The sequence below is a fragment of the Felis catus genome, chromosome E2 (assembly GCF_018350175.1).
Source record: "Felis catus isolate Fca126 chromosome E2, F.catus_Fca126_mat1.0, whole genome shotgun sequence".
Lineage (NCBI taxonomy): Eukaryota > Metazoa > Chordata > Mammalia > Carnivora > Felidae > Felis > Felis catus.
Window position 1 is genome coordinate 33,911,746 of NC_058382.1, and position 18,030 is coordinate 33,929,775.

The 18,030-nt window shown below is 57.7% G+C and overlaps 1 protein-coding gene across 7 annotated transcripts in view; it reads left to right on the top strand.

The window, feature by feature from the left end:
- The first annotated feature begins 4,060 nt into the window (after positions 1-4,060).
- The window catches only part of SLC12A3 (solute carrier family 12 member 3), a 38,819-nt gene continuing 24,849 nt past the window's right edge, over positions 4,061-18,030 (top strand). For 4 of the 7 annotated variants that reach the window (XM_023245212.2, XM_023245214.2, XM_023245215.2 and 1 more), the window contains exons 1-12: positions 4,061-4,390; positions 4,827-4,973; positions 6,280-6,355; positions 7,307-7,402; positions 7,717-7,856; positions 8,198-8,308; positions 9,331-9,442; positions 9,643-9,773; positions 14,835-14,919; positions 15,896-16,050; positions 16,343-16,450; positions 17,107-17,230. In XM_023245212.2, coding sequence (XP_023100980.1) covers positions 4,109-4,390; positions 4,827-4,973; positions 6,280-6,355; positions 7,307-7,402; positions 7,717-7,856; positions 8,198-8,308; positions 9,331-9,442; positions 9,643-9,773; positions 14,835-14,919; positions 15,896-16,050; positions 16,343-16,450; positions 17,107-17,230 — 1,567 coding nt within the window. In that variant the 5' untranslated portion in view covers positions 4,061-4,108. The remainder of the gene's footprint in view (positions 4,391-4,826; positions 4,974-6,279; positions 6,356-7,306; positions 7,403-7,716; positions 7,857-8,197; positions 8,309-9,330; positions 9,443-9,642; positions 9,774-14,834; positions 14,920-15,895; positions 16,051-16,342; positions 16,451-17,106; positions 17,231-18,030) is intronic. The other 3 variants (XM_023245213.2, XM_023245216.2, XM_023245218.2) reach the window with 1 other exon arrangement.

Sequence of the window (18,030 nt, forward strand, 5' to 3'; positions counted from 1 at the left end):
TTCTGCCTTGCCCTGCTCGCCAGCGGCTTCCCAGAGACAGGTGGCATCTCGCAGTCCGGGCCCCTTACCCTGGCACTGCCAGGCTTCCCTGCTCAGCAGCGATGCTGCCGTTGGCCCCATAGGGTCCTTCCTGGGCCCTTCCCTCCAACCGCTGCTCTACGTGAATCCATGCGCTGGGCCTGTCAGCTCTGCCTTCACAACACACCTCAGGTCCCAACAGTCCTCCCCCCCTGCCACCCACAGCCGCTGCCCTGGCCTGGCCGCCACCACGGCGCACCTGCGGTAGTCCCCGACTAGCCTTGCTGCACCTTGCCTCCCTCAGTCCATTGTCCATCCAACAGCCAGAGCGATTTCTGGTAAATGGAAATCTGACTGTCACATGATGGAATATAAACCTTCTGACCCTGGCTGACGAGGCCCAGTGATCCCTGCGTGTCTCAGACCCCAGCTCCTCAGTCCCTCTGCTCAACCGCACCAGCCTTCTTGCTGTCTACACTCCTATCCTAGGGCCTTTGCACATGCTCTCTCCTCCTTCTGGAAGCCCTGAACTCATTCCTGCTGGCATATGGGCGGCTTCTTCTCATTGCTGGAGCCTACCTTGAATTTCTCATTCTCAGGCCTAAATGCCCCTCCTAAAACAATGTTTTTTAAAGCTTTGTTTTCTTAATAGCACCTACCACTAAATGTATCATAATGATTGTTTGTTTACTTACTGTCTGTCTCCCCACTAGAATGTAAGCTCCCAGAGGGCAGGGTCCTTGTCTTGTTCTCCATGGTGCTTCCTTTGCCTACCACAGGGCCTGGTATGCAGTAGGCACTCAATAAATGTGTGTGACTGAAGAAACACCTCACATTCCCCCCTTTCTTCCCTCCTCCCCTTACCCTCATGGCATTGTGTGCTCCAGCCCCGGCCACCTCTTCCTTGCGCTGACCCCAGGCCCCAGAATCCCCGCCCTCTCCGGGGCAGCTGCCCCCTCTCCTAGCCAGTTGCTGGTTTGCCTGCCAGGCTAGGTTGCGAGTTCCAGTGCCTGGTATGCAGGAGGAGCCTAATAAATGCTTGAGTGGCTCTGTGGCCTCGAAGACAGGAGGCTCTGAGATGCAGAGGTTGCCTCAGGCCCTCCTGTCCTCACCATCTCAGCCCTGTGACTAGAGTTGTCGCTCCTAGGGAGTTTCTCGACCACTGAGTCAGTTCCTTTCCCCCTTCTGTTCTCCACCCCCCTCGGGAGACGCAAGGAGCCTGAAGTCTCTCCGCTGGGGGTTGACGCTGGACAGGTGAGCCACCAATGACCCAGGGCAGGTGGCTTTCCCATTTTGCTGCTGAGGCAGCTGAGGCTCACCACAGTCAGGTGACGTGCTCAAAGTCACGTGGAAACTGAGGCCTGGGGTGTGAGCCTGAGACTCACATCACAGGGCTTGGTTCAGCGTACATCCGACTTTGAGTCCTGGGTCCCAGACCTGAAGGACTCTGGGGCCCACATGGAAGCTGGTGTCCCGCAAGGCAGGTGTTGTGTCTGACCCAGCACTGTGTCCCCCACCTGGAAAGTGTCTCCAAATGGATCACTTTCCATCCACGTATAAGAATCCGCTTTCCTGGGGGTCTGTGCTTTGGGACCAGGTGTTCTGACAGTCCCTTCAACGTGGTCTTTTGATAAGCCCTTCAAGGTGTCCTGTTTAACTCTCACCTCACCCCAGAGAGATGCAGAGGGGCAGGAGCAGCTTCTTGAAGCAGCTGCGGGGCTAGAAGGGACCTTGGGGCTCCCCTAGGCCTAGGTGTCATGGAGGGATGAAGAAGTGACTTGCCCAAGATCACCCAGCAATTCTGTGGCCCCTCTCTCTGCCTGTGGCCCCTCTGCTGCTGGAAACCAGTCCTGGCCCCTCCTGGCCTCTTCCCCTCCTGAGATGGGAATCAGGAAATTTCCACAGCTGCTCCAGGGTGGAGTGTGTTGGATGGGTGGAAGGGGGTGTTAGGCAGCTGTGACTTTCAGTTTAAAAGTGAGAGGGTGATAAGATCTGCCCCCAAGGCCCCATGGGACGGAATGAGTAACCTGCCGGCCTCTCCCTGCCCAGACCTGCAGGGAAGGTGGAAAACTGACCTGGAGACCTCACCTCCTAGCTTTCGGCCCCACGGGGTGGAGGTTGGGGACACACTTCTCCAGAAGCCTCTCTGAGGGGCAGCTAGAAATCCTGGGAAGGGGGTAGGCAAGCCGGGGGCTCGTTAAGAGGAGCCCCGAGGAGAGTCTCTTAAAAAAAATGAACACATATGATGAATATATAAACTTTGCAAACAGATACACAGTGATCATAACCTTTCGGGTTTGTCATCGGGGGCCTGTCATCCTCGGCTCACCTCCATGTCTGGCTCGGCTGGGAGAGTGCCAGGAGCTGCCCCTTACACCCCTGACTCAGGCTAAGACTGCCAGCTGGGGGTTTCTATGGCAGCCGCTCTTTGCCCTCTTGGCTTCTGGCTCCCCCTTCATTACCCGTCCAGCAAGCATTTATGGAGTACTTACGGCTCTTCTAGCTGTTTGGGATTATCTGTGAACGAGATAGGCCCAGATCCCTGCCCCCTGGGCTTAGCTTCTAGCAGCAAAATGTATGTCCCCCTTCCCAGAGTAATGCACTTAGGTATGAAAACTTGTCCACAACTTTGTGGGGCTCCCGGACCCCAGTCCAAGCACCCTCATCGTGGAGGGTGACTCCTTAGCCCAGTTTACTATCTAACACAGTCTAAGCATTTCTACCTGCCCCCTTCTAGGAGGGAGGGAGAGAAATGTGTCCCTCTTTGTCCCTCCCATGGATGGCTGGCCCCTGAGCAGAAGCCCAGCTCAGAAGCCTGGAGCTGATGGTGGCCTCGGGGTCTCCGTCCATCCCCTGCCTCCAGAGAAACAACTCGTCCTCCAAGGCTCTGGTCAGGGGTCTGTTGAGTCCCTGCTGTCCCCACCCTGACCCTCCTGCGGGGGAATCTCTCCCACTGCTACCCTCACTACACAGCCAGGCCAGTCCGTTTCCATGTCCCTTTTCCCCACTAACTTAACAGCACCTTGAGCGCAGGCACCCCTTCTCTCTGGTGGCACATCTGGGTGCCCACCACACTAACTCATCTCTCCTAACCCTCTTCTGATTTCAGCCCCCACCCCTGCAATGGCTCAGGTGCCTCTGGTGACCGGAGGGCAGCCCGCCCCCCCCCCCCCCCCGCCCCCATGCAATCAAGGCATGGCCTCAGGGCAGCTGACCTGGGCCAGCTATGAAATGGGGCCTCTGCTCGCTGCTGTCTGCCTTGGGAATGGGGGGCTCTTTGTCTGGGCTGGGCCAGGGGAGGCGCTGCCCCCTTGGGCTCTATAACTCAGGCTCTGCGGTGCATGTGCAGGCTGGGTACCCAGTTGCCCTGCAGGCCCCTGACCAGCCACAAGTCAGCCCTAGGGGCCCTTCAGGCCCCAGGTGGCTACAGATCACACCTATCGCATGCTGAATTCTGGTCTGGGGGTGCTTGCACGTAATGGCTTTTACACTCTGAGATGTCTTTGGAAGGACGGGCACAACTAGGAGTCAGAGGTCCAAGAGAGAGAGAGACTAACCTTTTATATACACGTGTGCATCTTTTTAAACATCATACCATCCATCTATTCACAGATACTAGGTAAATAAAAACTAAAACTAAATACTAGGTAAAATGAGAGGTTTTTGAACCTGCATAGGGTGGGGCCACAGGTCATCAGGCTGTCCCTAGGGTCCCTCTTAGGGTCCCTAAGAGTCCCCTCTGGTGAGTACTGCTTCCTAGGGTCCTGCAGACGTCCTCAGCTCTCAGACTCAGAAGAGCCTCTCAGGGACCCAGGGGCTGGACATGTTTGCCCCTTTCCCACTCTGCATCTGGCTGTGGTCCAGCCCAGCCCTCCCGGTCCCAGGCTGGGCTGCTATCTCCGCGATCAGGTGGTGGGCAGGACAGCAGTGGGCACGTGCTCCACCTCCCACCCCGTCCAGGGACCCTGCTCGCCAGCCATGGGCGGTTTGGGCCAAACTCCCTGCCTCCTCCCCGCTGTGGGCCAGCCTATAAAGCCACCCAGCACATCCCCGCCGACCCTGGCCCCCTCCCCGGACACCCAGAGCCACCATGGCAGAGCTGCCGGGGTCAGAGATGCCGGGGGACCCCACGCTGTGCAGCGGGCGCTTCACCATCAGCACGCTGCTGGGGGGAGATGAGCCCCCGCCGCCGGCTGCCTATGACAGCAGCCACCCCAGCCACCTGACCCACGGCAGCACCTTCTACATGCGCACTTTTGGCTACAACACTATCGATGTGGTGCCCGCCTACGAGCACTATGCCAACAGCGCCCTGCCCGGAGAGCCCCGAAAGGTCCGGCCCACGCTGGCCCATCTGCACTCCTTCCTCAAGGTAAGCACCGTCTCAAAGACTGGCCACGGTCCTGCTGTGTGACCTTGACACGGGTGCTTAACTTCTCTGAGCCTTGGCTCTTGTGCCCCGGGGACAAACAAGTGTCTTCTTCATGGGTCAAGAGGCCTCAGTGAAATGTGAGCGTGGAAGCTATAGAGCTCGGGGCACATGTTGTAATGTTTATTGTCCGGGCACCGATGACCCAATCAAGCAATCGTAGCCTCCTAGAGAGGTAATGAGCCACGGCGGGTGGAGGTGCGTGAACAGAGGCTGCACGCACCTGAAAGAGGTAGGGAGGTGGGAATGAGGAAGGTCTGCAGCGGAGAGGAGGCTTGCTGGGTTTGCTGCCTGCGGGGCTGGACTGTGGAGGAGGCGAGATGGGGGGCTGGAGTGTCATGACCCCCGCCTGCCTGACCTGTGGCCTCTGGGCTTCCAGCAGGAAGGCAGCCATCTGCACGCCTTGGCCTTCGACAGCCGGCCCGGCCATGAGATGACTGACGGGCTGGTGGAGGACGAGACAGGCACCAACAGTGAGAAGAACCCTGGGGAGCCCGTGCGCTTTGGCTGGGTCAAGGGGGTGATGGTGAGTAGGGTGTGGGTGGGATGCCCAGGAATGGGAGTGCGAGACAGAGTTCCATCCAGGCTCAGCTCTGACTCTCAGATGTCAGTGGCCAGGGTAGACCCAAGGTCCAGCCTGGGCCTCAGAGATTTTCCCTGGTTTTGTGCTTCTCAACCCCCAGACTGATACCTTGCCCTAGGAAAGATCTGTGTATATTCACTTGTTCTATGGCCTTGGACAAGTTATTTAACCTGTCTGTGCCTCAGTTTCTTCATCTGTAAATGATGTGCGTTAAATGAGTTAATAGACAGGAATTGCTTGGATCAATGCTTCCCCTGGAATTATTAGAAGACATTGTTTTCCCCACAGCCACCAGGGGGCAGCATGAAACACACAGTGTGCACGCATGTTTTTCTCATTCTCAGTGATGGGCAGGGGAAGGTTTCCTGTGTCCTAGAGCACCAGTAAGTCCTCAAACAGCAAAGAATCAAATGAACTTGGCTTTGCAAGGCATTATGGGACCTTACAGAGGGGATCGCATGAGATTTAGAAGAAGGCTTTGGTCCTGCTCTGGAAGGCGGGGGGCCTGGGTTCTGACCTCACTCTGACCAGCTGCCTACTGGCTGTGCCTCCGTTTCTCCATCTGAACTGTGAGCTCCCCTCTACCCCAGCAGCTGGTATATGGCGTCTGGATCTTCCTCCTGAGCTGTGGCAGCCAGAGCCTGGCGTGGCCCCGTTCAGTATCTCGGAGCGTATAGAGGGTCTTAGAGGTCTCCCTGCCTTGTAAACGCCACGTGTTCCTGCCCCTCCCCAAGACGTGGCTGGGGCCCAAGACCACATCAGCACCCCCACCTCCATGGAATTTCAGTCTCAGCTGTGGCCTCTGGCTTTGCTTTAAATTTGGAAGCTGAAGTCACAGCGACCTGAGTGCTGTTTCTGCTTGTATGTGGGGCATTGGCTCAGCTGGCATTTGCTGAGCTGCCCCTGGATGCCAGGCCCTGGGCCAGCAGCTGGCCACTGGGGCCCCGGCTGGGGCTGCCGGACACAGGATCCCGGGCTGGGAGCCCGGTGAGGGGTGATTATGCTTGCAGCCCATCCTCAGACCCCAATGGGAGGGCAGAAAAGTGAGTCTCTGGGTACCCCCCCTCCCTGGGTGCCCCAGTGAGTTAGAGGGGCATTGAAGTAGGAACCCATTGCAGTGAGTAGAGCCAAGAAAGGACCCACGTGTCCCCTAGGCCGTGCCATGCCATGACTGGGGACAGGGACTTGTATGTTTGGCTTTGGGGTATCCGGCCCACCCAGGTGACCTCCGACCCCTCTCTCTTCCCAGATCCGTTGCATGCTCAATATCTGGGGCGTGATCCTCTACCTAAGGCTCCCCTGGATTACAGCCCAGGCGGGCATCGGTGAGTGTCACCTCCTGGGGGAAGGGGAAGAGTGTGTCTGAGACCTTATCCTTCCAGGCCACAATCCTGAACTTGGGCTGCAGAGCCCGCAGGCTCCTGCAGTGACAGAGGACAGGGAGGTGTGGCAGGGGAGTCTGCAGTGGAGTCAACAGACCCGAGGACTCTCTCTGGCCCTGTTGGCCCTCAGTAGGTCCCTGAACCTCTCAGAGCCAATCTCTCCTGCATAGCATCCAGGTTAGGAACTTCTGCTCTGGACAGACACCAAGGTTCAGATGCTAGCTCTGATGCTGTGTGACCTTGGACAAGTTTCTTAACCTCCCTGAGCCTTGGTTTCCTCATCAGTAAACTGGGAGTGATAACTGTCCCTACCCACAGACCTATAATAGGGTTTCTATGATGCATGTAAAACACCATAGGATTTGGTACCCAAAGGTGTTCATCAAGTGGTAACTATTAATTTTTAAAATTTTTTTTAATGTTTTATTTATTTTTGAGAGAGAGAGAGAGAGGGGGGGGAAGGGGCAGAGAGAGAGAGAGGGAGACACAGAATCTGAAACAGGCTCCAGTCTCTGAGCTGTCAGCCCAGAGCCCCATACGGGGCTCAAACTCGTGAACCACGAGATCATGACCTGAGCCAGAGTCGGACACCCAACCGACTGAACCACCCAGGTGTCCCTACATTACTTTTTATTACTAAAAGAGGGTACCTTCCTTCCATACCTAATGATCCTTTATGTACTGGCTGTTCAGAATATACCAGGAGGTAGACAGAGACCCATTTTTCAGATGAGAAAACCAAGGCTCAGAGAAAACCAAGGCTCGGTGACTTAGGTGGCATGGCAAGCCAGCTGGCTAATTTAGGTTCCTCACATGGCTCCCCACCTGGGAAATGCCCCAGCTGAGTTTCCTGGTAATCACATCCCCTCCACCCCCACACCACCCCCCCCCCAGTCCTGACCTGGATCATCATCCTGCTCTCCGTCACGGTGACCTCCATCACGGGCCTCTCCATCTCGGCCATCTCTACCAACGGCAAGGTCAAGTCAGGTGGGTCCCACCCCACCCCGAAGGCCCTCCTCTTTCTTGTCGATCACCCCCCCCCCCCCCGTCTCCTCCCCGGCAATGGGTCTCCAAGCCACTCCCACCCACCCCACCCCCACCAAAACGGGGACTCCCCAGGCTGCTCCCTCTGGTTCCAGGTGAAGGCTTTGGGCACCCACAGAGGGCCTCAGTTATCTCCTGTGCTATGGGCCCCGTGGGTCCCGTGGTTACCCTTTCCCAGCCTCGGCTTCTGCCTGCCCCAAGCCCACCCCAGCCAGCTGATCCTTTGGTTTCACGGATTCTGGCTCTGTCCTTAATAGGTGGCACCTACTTCCTCATCTCCCGGAGTCTCGGCCCAGAGCTCGGGGGCTCCATCGGCCTCATTTTCGCTTTTGCCAATGCTGTGGGCGTGGCCATGCACACCGTGGGCTTTGCAGAGACCGTGCGAGACCTGCTCCAGGTAAAGCTGGGGGCTGGACCCCAGGCAGAGGGAGCCCGGGGAAGCCTACCTCGCTCTCCCCTCCCCCCACCTGGGCCAGGCCTTCCTGCCCCTCTGCCCCACTTTGCCTGCCAGGCTGCTGTCTGCTCGCTGTGGGTGACTGGGTGATCTCATCACATAAAGACCATTCCCAGAAGTCCCCTTCAGGGATGCGTGTTGCCTTTAGGGCCAAACTGTCCAGGCCGATACAGCACGACTCTGGATGTTCTGTGGGTGGGCGAGGTGGTTGTGTTTGTGCTTTGCTGAGAGGGCACCTGTGATGGAGGGGTGGGGTGTGCAGCCTGGCCTGTGCCCCGCCCTAGGAGTACGGCACGCCCATCGTGGACCCCATCAATGACATCCGCATCATCGGCGTCGTCACCGTCACCGTGCTGCTGGCCATCTCCCTGGCTGGCATGGAGTGGGAGTCCAAGGTGAGGAGGGGATGTTGGGAGTGGTCAAGTGAAGAACGTGAGTCGTGAGGCCCCGGTCCTGGGCCCGGCCCTGCCTCTTCTCGCTGTATTAGCTGGGCTTTCGGCTCTGCTGTTGTGACAGAGACCCTGAGGGCGGGGCCTGGAGCAAGACCAGTGTGTTTCTCTCACCTGTAAAAGTCCGTGTGTGTGTGTGTGTGTGTGTGTGTGTGTGTGTGTGTGTGTGTGTGGCTCCCGGAGGCTCAGGCGCCCAGACCGTTTCTGTCCTGTGGCCGCTCCATCCCTGGGTGTGGCCTCCGTGCACCTGCTCCATGGCGGCCACCGCCACCATGTCCACAGTCCGCTCAGCAGGAAGGGGAGAGGGTGAAAAGGAGCGAATTCCCCTTCCTTTTCCTTTTCTGGCACCACCTGGAAGTTGCTCATGTTCCTCTACTTCGATTCCATCAACTAGAACTTGATCTCTCGGCCACACCTAAGCTGCAAGCAGGGCAGGGAGACGTGGTCCTCACACGAACCTGTATCCAGCCAAAATTCAGAGGCTTGGCACCGTGGGGCGAGGGCAGCAGAAATCTCGGGCGTCAGCGGGCAGACTGGCCAGATCTGCCGCCGCCTGCCCTCTCTCCCCCTCCCTCCGGCTTCCGGCTCTGCGGCCTCCTCGCCGTTCTTTGAGTGTCCCAGGCTTGTGCCCCCGATCATTCTGCTGTCACTCATCCCCTCCTTTAGGACCCTTATAGATACCTTTGCAGGCCACTCTGCTCCATAGCCCCACCCACAGTCCCCATCACACCCTCGTTCTTACCCCAGAGTCGTGTTCCTTATTCACCAGCAAGACAAGCCAAGAGCTTTGCTATGTGGCCGACTCCCAGCACGGGACCTGCAGCATAATGGGTGATGAATGAATGAATGAATGAATGAATAAATGAATGAATGAGGACGGGATCCTGGACAGGTTCTGACCTGCTGGGGCTCCCTGAGCAGGTAGGGCCAGGCCATCTGACCTCTAGGGTCCTTTACCCATCCCCCAGGCCCAGGTGCTTTTCTTCCTCGTCATCATGATCTCCTTTGCCAACTACTTAGTGGGGACACTGATCCCCCCATCTGAGGACAAGGCCTCCAAAGGCTTCTTCAGCTACCGGGGTACGTGCAAGTTGGGGCCCCTGCCCATGGCTCTGGGGACAGGTACAGTCTGCCCACCGGTTGGGCCCATTCTGTGAGCATGAGGAAGATGAGACCCACCCCCCAACTCCCAGGGCCAGGAGCTGCCAGAGAGGAGCCTCCTGCCTGGCTGGCTGGGCCCAGCCTTCCAGGCATCCCTGATGAAGGATTTGGTCTTCCAGCGGACATTTTTGTCCAGAACTTGGTACCCGACTGGCGGGGTGCAGAAGGCAGCTTCTTCGGGATGTTCTCCATCTTCTTTCCCTCGGCTACAGGCATCCTGGCAGGGGCCAACATCTCTGGGGACCTCAAGGTGAGCCAGACGCCCACCCTTCCCCCCACCCCCGGCTTCCTGGCTGTGTCCTGCTAGGATCTCCCCCTGGGCACTGAGCTTGGCACAGACACCATGGAGTCAGAGCTTCTAAAATCCAGTCCATTCCAACCCAACTCAACCCCAGTCAATCCAAACCAGGTCCGTTCATTCTACTCAGTTCTGAGGTTTGTTGATTGGCACCAGCTATGCTCTAGGCCTGGAGGACTAATGACTAAAGCGGGCCAGTCTCCTCCCTGGTTCCCGGGAGTCAGCCTAAGGGGAAGACGGAGCCAGCTCGACCTTCCAAAGCTGCAGCTGGTTCATGCACATCTTGGCTGGGCTGACATCTTCCCAGGGCCCTCCACCCTCCTGATGTGGGCAGTTGCCTAGGCTCAGAGCTCAAGGTTCCAACCTGCCAATGCCATTGCTATGACCCCTGCCCCAGTCCCGAGGACCTGCTGCTGTCTGTCCCTCCTCCACGTCTTTGCCTCTGCTGTGCTCTCTTCCTGGGATGCCCTATGCTTGTTTTTTTAACCTTGAGAAGTTCTGTTTCTCTTTCAAATAACGCTTCCATCCTTAAATCTCTCCTGGCCCTTCGTGGCTCTTGAGCATAAAGACATCGGGCCATTTACGTGTCTCTTCGCCCGTCCCGTTCTCTTGAGCTGGACAACTGGGGCCTGCCTCTATGTCCCGATTCCCAGCTAAGAGTCAGACAACATGCTTATTGAGTGGATAGAGGGTGAAACGTACCGGATGGGAGGCTTAGAGTGAAGTACAAACTGCTAGAAGGTGGGAGAGAAGGGCAGGCGGATGTTGGCAGGGGCTCTGGCAAAACCCTGGGTGGAGGTAGGGCTGAGGCTGGGCTTTGAAAGCCGTGGGGTCTTTGCCAGGGCAGGATCAAGGAGATAGATGGTGTGTATGTGGGGTGATCGGTGAGAGCCTGGCTCTGTGCTTGGAGCCCTTTCCCCCAGCCTCCAGTCCCACTCGAAAGGTGCTCTTTGATGCAGTTTTTTAATGTTTATTTATTTATTTTTGAGGGAGGGAGAGAGAGAGAGAGAGAGAGAGAGAGAGAATCCCAAGCGGGCTCCACACTGTCTGCACAGAGCCCAACACACGGCTCGAACCCACAAACTGTGACATCATGACCTGAGCCAAAACCAAGAGTCGGACTGAGCCACCAAAGCGCCCCTCCTTGATGCATTTTCTTTTTTCTTTTTTTTTTTTTTTCAACGTTTATTTATTTTTGGGACAGAGAGAGACAGAGCATGAACGGGGAAGGGGCAGAGAGAGAGGGAGACACAGAATCGGAAACAGGCTCCAGGCTCCGAGCCATCAGCCCAGAGCCCGACGCGGGGCTCGAACTCACGGACCGCGAGATCGTGACCTGGCTGAAGTCGGACGCTTAACCGACTGCGCCACCCAGGCGCCCCCTTGATGCATTTTCTTAAACGACTTAAGAATTGTGCCTTGGGGACAGTCTCCACCCAGCCTGGCTCTAACTGGGTATGCCTGGGCGGTACCCAGCGTGGCCTGGGAATCCCGGAGTGGCTGTGTTTGTCTGGTTCCTCTTCCTTTTCTGGGGAGCGGCCAGGAGAGGCCTGGTCTGCCTGTCCGTCCTGAGGTCCCTGCAGTGGCCAGTCTTGTGCTCAGACAGCCTGGTTCCCCTGCCAGCCCCGTTACAGACCATCGCAGCCTAGCGATTTATCCAGACACCTCGTCCAGCTTCTCGGGTGGCAGGCAGCTGTCCCGGACCCAGTAGTGTTGGGGGGGGAAGGGGGGTGCACCTCTACTCTGTCCTAAATGCCCTCAAGCCCCCAAGCGGCCCTTCCCTCCTGCATCCAGCCCTCTGCCCATTTTGTGAGACAGCATGTCCTCAACGGGAGAGAAGCTTCCATTCATGGAGACTTTATGCAAGTCCCTTAAAACTTCCCTGGGCTTTAGCTTTGCCAACTGTAAAATGGGACTAACAGCCCACCGCCCCCTCCCCTTCGCAGAGCAGGGAATAAGGATTCCATGTGCTAATTTATGTGATGTGCTTAGAACAGTGCCCAGCATGGAGAAAGTACTAATGGCTAGCAGTCAAGGTTGTGGTAATTTTTACTATGTGGCCTCTGGGTACATTATACTCAGGGGGCTCATGCCCTCATCACCCTCATGTTACAGAGGAGCAAACCAAGCGCGGAGAGGGCTGGGGTGGCCCAGGGCCACACACACACACACACAGGTGGCAGAGGAGCTGGAATGCAAGTTTCTAGAACAAAGAGGCCTCAGCGTCATCCTTAGTTTATCATTCAGCGGATATGTTTTGAGCACCTGCTTTGTGCCGGCATCTTGTGGACACAGCGGGGAACAAAACAGGCACAAGTTCCTGTCCTCATGGAGCTGACATTCTCGTGAGAGAGACAAGGCACCGAAACATAAGGAGGACGTGGAGTGAGAGTGGCTTGTGGGTGGTGCTGGGGAGAGAAACGACGCAGAGGGAGGGTAGGGAATCCCTGGGGGCGGGCGTGGAGGAGCTGGTACAAATTCGCACAAGGTGTCCGGAGACCTCAGAGAACGTGACATTTAAAGGGGTGACGTCAAGGGTGCCTGGGTGGCTCAGTCCGACTTCAGCTCAGGTCATGATCTCGCGGTCCGTGTGTTTGAGCCCCGCGTCGGGCTCTGTGCTGACAGATCTGAGCCTGGAGCCTGCTCCGTCCGGATTCTATGTGTGTCTCTCTCTCTGCCCCTCCCCTGCTTGTGCTCGCTCTCTCTCTCTCTCTCTCTCTCTCTCTCTCAAAAATAAACATTAAAAAAAATTTTTTTTTAGAGGGTGACATCAGAGTTATCATCATATGAATCCCTCACACCTCCCCGACCCTTTCGCGCTGACAGAGCAATCTCGTGACCAACGTCTCTTCACAATCAGCCTGTGCTATGGCCGAGGAAAGCTTTACCAGCTTAATTTTCTGATGGGGAGGCTGAGGTTGAGACACAAGGGACTTCCAGGTGACAGCTGTGGGGTCTGTGCTGCATCTGTGGTCCCAGCGCGTGTCCCCGAGCACGACACAGTCCCCTCTCCTAACTGCTCACGTTTGTGGGTGCTGGCTGCGTGCCACGTTGGGTTATCATCTCACAGATCGGGGTTCGGGGCATCCCTGAGGCTCAGAGAGGTGACGGGGCTTGTCCCAGCGCACATACCCCTGGGAAGAGACGGGCTGGGATGTGGGCTCGGATGTGCCTGACTTGTGAGCCGGGCTCAGAGATTTCAGGCCAAGATGTAGGGGTAGGATGGAGGCCGGGTGTGCCCACCGCCCACGGCTGCTGTGACAAACTACCACAAACACAGGGGCTTAAAACAGACACTGGGGTGCCTGGCTGGCTCAGTCGGTTAAGCTTCTGACACCGGCTCGGGTCATGATCTCACAGTTCGTGGGTTCCAGCCCCGTGTCGGGCTCTGTGCTGACTGCTCAGAGCCCGGAGCCTGCTTCGGATTCTGTGTCTCCCCCTCTCTCTGCCCCTCCCCTGCTCATGCTCTGTCTCTCAGAAACAAACAAACAGAAACCAAAAGCAAGCAAGCGAACAAAAAATCCCAGACGTTTATTCTTGCACAGTCTGGAAGCCAAAAGTTCAACACAAAGGTGTTAAGGGCCACGTTCCCTCTGAAGGCCGTAGGGGAGAATCCTTCCTTTCTTCTCCTAGCTTCTGGTGGCTCTGACAGTCCTTGGCATGGGGCTGCCCCTCTCCAGTCTCTGCGACCGTCTTCAGCCAGCCTTCTTCCCTCTGTGTGTCCCTCCCTCTTCTCACAGGAACACTAGTCATTGGATTTAAGGCCCACCCAACTGGGTATGACCTCATCTTAACTAACGACATTTGCAAAGACCTTATTTCCAAATACGGTCATAATCCGAGGTTCTGAGCAAACACGAATTTTTGGAGATACTGTTCAACCCACCGTAGGTGGGAGGGGAAGTGGAGGCGGTCCGTTGGCCTTGGGACCAGGGGGACTCTGTGTGTTGACCTAGTCAGGCCATCCTGGTACCCAAGGAAGGGCTGCCGGGCCCCCCAAAGCAGACACTGCAGCAGATCTGGAAGCTCCAGGTCCCCCAGCCTCGCTCCAGCAACGCATCTCTGCTTCCGCTTGGCTCTGGCCTGCCTCACCTTTCCTCCCACCCCAGGGCCTTCAGAGCCACCTCAGCCGTCCCCTCTGCCGTGAGGCCCTCCGTGGTCGCTGCACCGTGTTGCTCTCCCTCCTTCCCCTTGTTCCCCAGCACACTTCAGGCTGTCCCGTGACAGGTGCCATCCGCCCTGTGTTGGCGGGACCTCCTTCCCTGGGGCACAGGGTCCTTAAGGGCGGGGTCCGGGGCTCGTTCATTCATCACTGAGTGACCATCGATTCCAACTCAGGCTCCTGAGTGTCTGAGGCAGGGAACTGGCTGTTGCCAGCTTTGTCTGGACCTGCCTGTGACGCTGAACGGTGTCGCGGTCCCTCCAAGCTCTGTAATTTGTGGTTCTACGTGCCAGCTGTGGGAAAGCTGGGGAGGTGCACGGATGTCCTTCCCAGTGCCCACATGGCCTGCCTCCGGGGCTGGGGTCTACACCTGGCGGGGGGACCCTGCTGTACGGGTCCCTACCTGTGTTGCACCACCCAGCACCAGCCCCCCCAGGCCTGAGGCTGCAGACTTGGTGTGGTCAGGACAGAGCCGCCCCTGGCTCAGCCGGCTGGGGCCTCCGCTCTGCTTCCTGGCCTCAGTTTCCCCGCCAGCAGGGTAGGGACACCCTGGCCACTGCCCAGGAAGTTATGTTTGAGGAAGTGTCTGGAAGAGTGGAATACCCGATGTGTGCATGTGAAGATTTGTTATTTCTGCTAGGAAAATGCCAGCAGAGAGTTTCTCCTCAGAGGAGAGTTTGGGGCTTGTCTGTATGTTAATTGCTGTGGAACCACACAAATCAATGGGTACCTGACCGTGATTCACACACGGCCAGCAGTTGCTGGCCCATCCGGGCTTCAGACAAGAGAAGGGCCTGACGGAGGTCCAGAGGCTGCCTGATGCCTTCTCTCTCTTCCTCCCCCTCCCCCAGGACCCTGCTGTAGCCATTCCCAAGGGAACGCTCATGGCCATTTTCTGGACCACTGTCTCCTACCTGGCCATCTCGGCCACCATCGGTGAGTAGCCAGACCAGACCGCCGGAAGGGTCACACGGGGCAGGGGGCTCAGCTCTCTAACAGAGAGAGCATGGTGACCGCAAGAAGTGGACCCTCAAACCTTCTTTTTGGGGACAACCAGTGGTGACCAGAACATCTTCGCGGCGGGGGGGGGGGGGGAGGGATGGTCGTTTGTGGTGGGGATGGGGATGGTCAGACCAGGCTCCTCTGGTCCCTTCAAACCTGAGGTTACAGATTCAAGAGTGGGAAATTCCTAGAGGACAAACAATACTCTGACCCAAGGATGGGTAATAATAACAATAATGATGATGGTGGTGGTGGTGAAGACGGCACTAACCACTGACTCAACCACATACCCGGCCCTTGACATGCCTCACCGCATTCAATCCAGGCACTGCCAACCCGCCATTTTACAGAGGAGAAAAGCAGGGCTCAGAGAGGTTAAGCGACCTGCCCAGGGTCACACAGCCACTGAGTGGTGGAGCCAGGTTTGAACCCAGGCCTGGGCTGTTGACCCTTGCCTCGCACTGAGATCCTCACAGGCGCTCTGGCTGCCCGCCACCCCCTTGTGAGGCGAGCCGCTCACGGATGGCCGAGGGACACGGCCCCGGTCACAGCCAGCCAGGTCTCTGCTTTAAGAAAGACATGGTGATCTTCATGGGTCACTGTAGGTCACCGTGCCACTGTAGAATGGCACCGACAACGAAAGCGATGGTCATACTTGCTTCCCAGGGTTGTTTCAAGCGCTTAGCGGAGCGCGTGGCACGTCGTGAGTGCCTCTGCACGTTAGCAGATTTCATTGCCGTCATCGTCATCGTCGTCATCATCCATTAGTAGCAGCACACGCTAAAGGGAGAGCTGGCCCCTCAAGCAGCCTCTCGCCCTGTGCAGAAGCGGCCAGCGTCTGGGGTGGGAGGAGAGGAGGAAGGGGGGAAGGGCGGGCGGGAGGCCTCCCCAAGCCCTGCTGCCCCTTCAGGCTCCTGCGTGGTTCGCGATGCCTCCGGGGTCCTGAATGCCACGGTGACCCCCGGCTCGGGCGCCTGCGAGGGGCTGGCCTGTGGCTACGGCTGGAACTTCACCGAGTGTGCCCACCAGCACAGCTGCCGCTATGGCCTCATCAACTACTACCAGGTACGTGCGGCCTCTGCCGGGGAGTCCGGCCCAGCAGACGCGGGGAAGGACCAGACAGAGGCTGGAACGGGCTGGGACACACACGGTTTGGGGGGCTGGGTCCCGGGCGCGGGGGAAAGAGGTTCAGGCTCAGGTGGGGGGCCCCTGGGCCCAGTCCCTGACTCGGTGGGCACTGGGATCTCCAGGCGAGGAGTGTGGACTCGGGGGCCTCAGGACCCAGCCCCTGCCTGAGGCGAGGACTCCGGGCGTGAGGGGCCCCACCATGAGGGGCCCGAACCCCATGTCCTTGCAGACCATGAGCATGGTGTCGGGCTTCGCGCCCCTGATCACGGCCGGCATCTTTGGGGCCACGCTCTCCTCCGCCCTGGCCTGCCTCGTCTCCGCCGCCAAGGTCTTCCAGGTGAGGCCGCGGAACGGGGCCGCGAGTGTCAGAAGGCCCGGTGGAAGGGTCCCCAGGTGACCCCTACAGAGGCCTGGAGGTATCATGGGACGGGACGTCTAGACTGAAGGAGAAAGGGGGCTAGCGAGCAAACCCCCAGAGAGCGGCCCCCGTCCCATGGTGTGTTGCAAAGAGCACCCGCATTTCCCTCCCACAGTCTCCCTTGTGCAGCCTGGCGCCCTGCCTGCAATTTCTCTGACCCAGTCTCACCCCCACGCGGGCCACCCCCTCTCTTTGCCCCCTTGCTAGCTCCCTGGTGACGTGGGGGTGGGCAGGGAGATGACTCCCTTTTAAGAGACAGAAGCCAGGGGGCGCCTGGGTGGTTCGGTCAGGTAAGCGTCTGACGGTTGGTGCGTGAGTTCGAGCCCCGCATTGGGCTCTGTGCTGACAGCTCGGAGCCTGGAGCCTGCTTCAGATTCTGTGTCTCCTTCTCTCCCGGTCCTTCCCCCATTCATGCTCTCTCAAAAATAAATGTTTAAAAAAGAGAGACAGAGAGAGAGAAGACAGGACCCAGACTGGGGCAAGTAGTCTGCTGAGGTGGAGGGAGGAAGCAGGGCCAGCTGGGGCTACAAGGGAGGGGAGGGGCCTGGGGTGAGCACGTCTTCCTGTGCCCACAGTGCCTGTGCGAGGACCAGCTGTACCCACTGATCGGCTTCTTCGGCAAGGGCTACGGCAAGAACAAGGAGCCCGTGCGCGGCTACCTGCTGGCCTACGCCATCGCCGTGGCCTTCATCATCATCGGTGAGAGGCTGCCAGGGCTCAGAGGCTTGTGAGGGACGGCAGGGCTCCTCTCTGTGCCCCTCACCTTGGCGCCCAGCGCCCAGCCAGGCCTGGCAGGGAGTGGGCACTCGTGGAATAACTCTTGAGCGAGGCCCTCTATGGGAGAACACTCGGGAGGGTCATGTGGTGCCCGCCCCTCCCCCGCCTCCAGACAGGGTGGCTCCCACACCACACCAGGCAGGTGGACCATTCAATTTTGTTAGAAGGGACCCTACCTTCTTTTCCTGCTTCCGTATTCCCATGTCCTGGCAAGTTGCCCGCACCCCCCCCAGACACCAGGTCTGAATTAGCCCCCGGGACAACTTTGGAGCACAGGACAGCTCGTGGGAGCTTTTACAAACAGTTCAGTCAGTATCTCTGTAGGTGTCTAAACTCATTTCTCCACCCTTGAGCTGCCAGCTCCCTTGGACTTCAAGATAGAAGATGCCCGAGGAGACAGATCCCAGTTAATCAGTTAGTTAGATGGACTTTCTTTTCTCTCTCTCTTTTTTTTTTTTTTAGATTCTTAAAAAAATTTATATTCATTTTTGAGAGAGAGAGAGAGAGAACAATTGGAGAGGGGCAGAGAGAGGGGGAGACAGAGGATCCGAAGTGGGCTCAGTACTGACAACAGAGCCCAAGGTGGGGCTCGAGCTCACGAACTGTGAGATCATGACCTGAGCTGAAGTTGGACACTTAACCGATGGAGCCATCAGGCGCCCCAGATTGTCTCTCTATCCTGGCTTTGCCATAAGCCAGCTGTATTGCTTTGGATACATCAT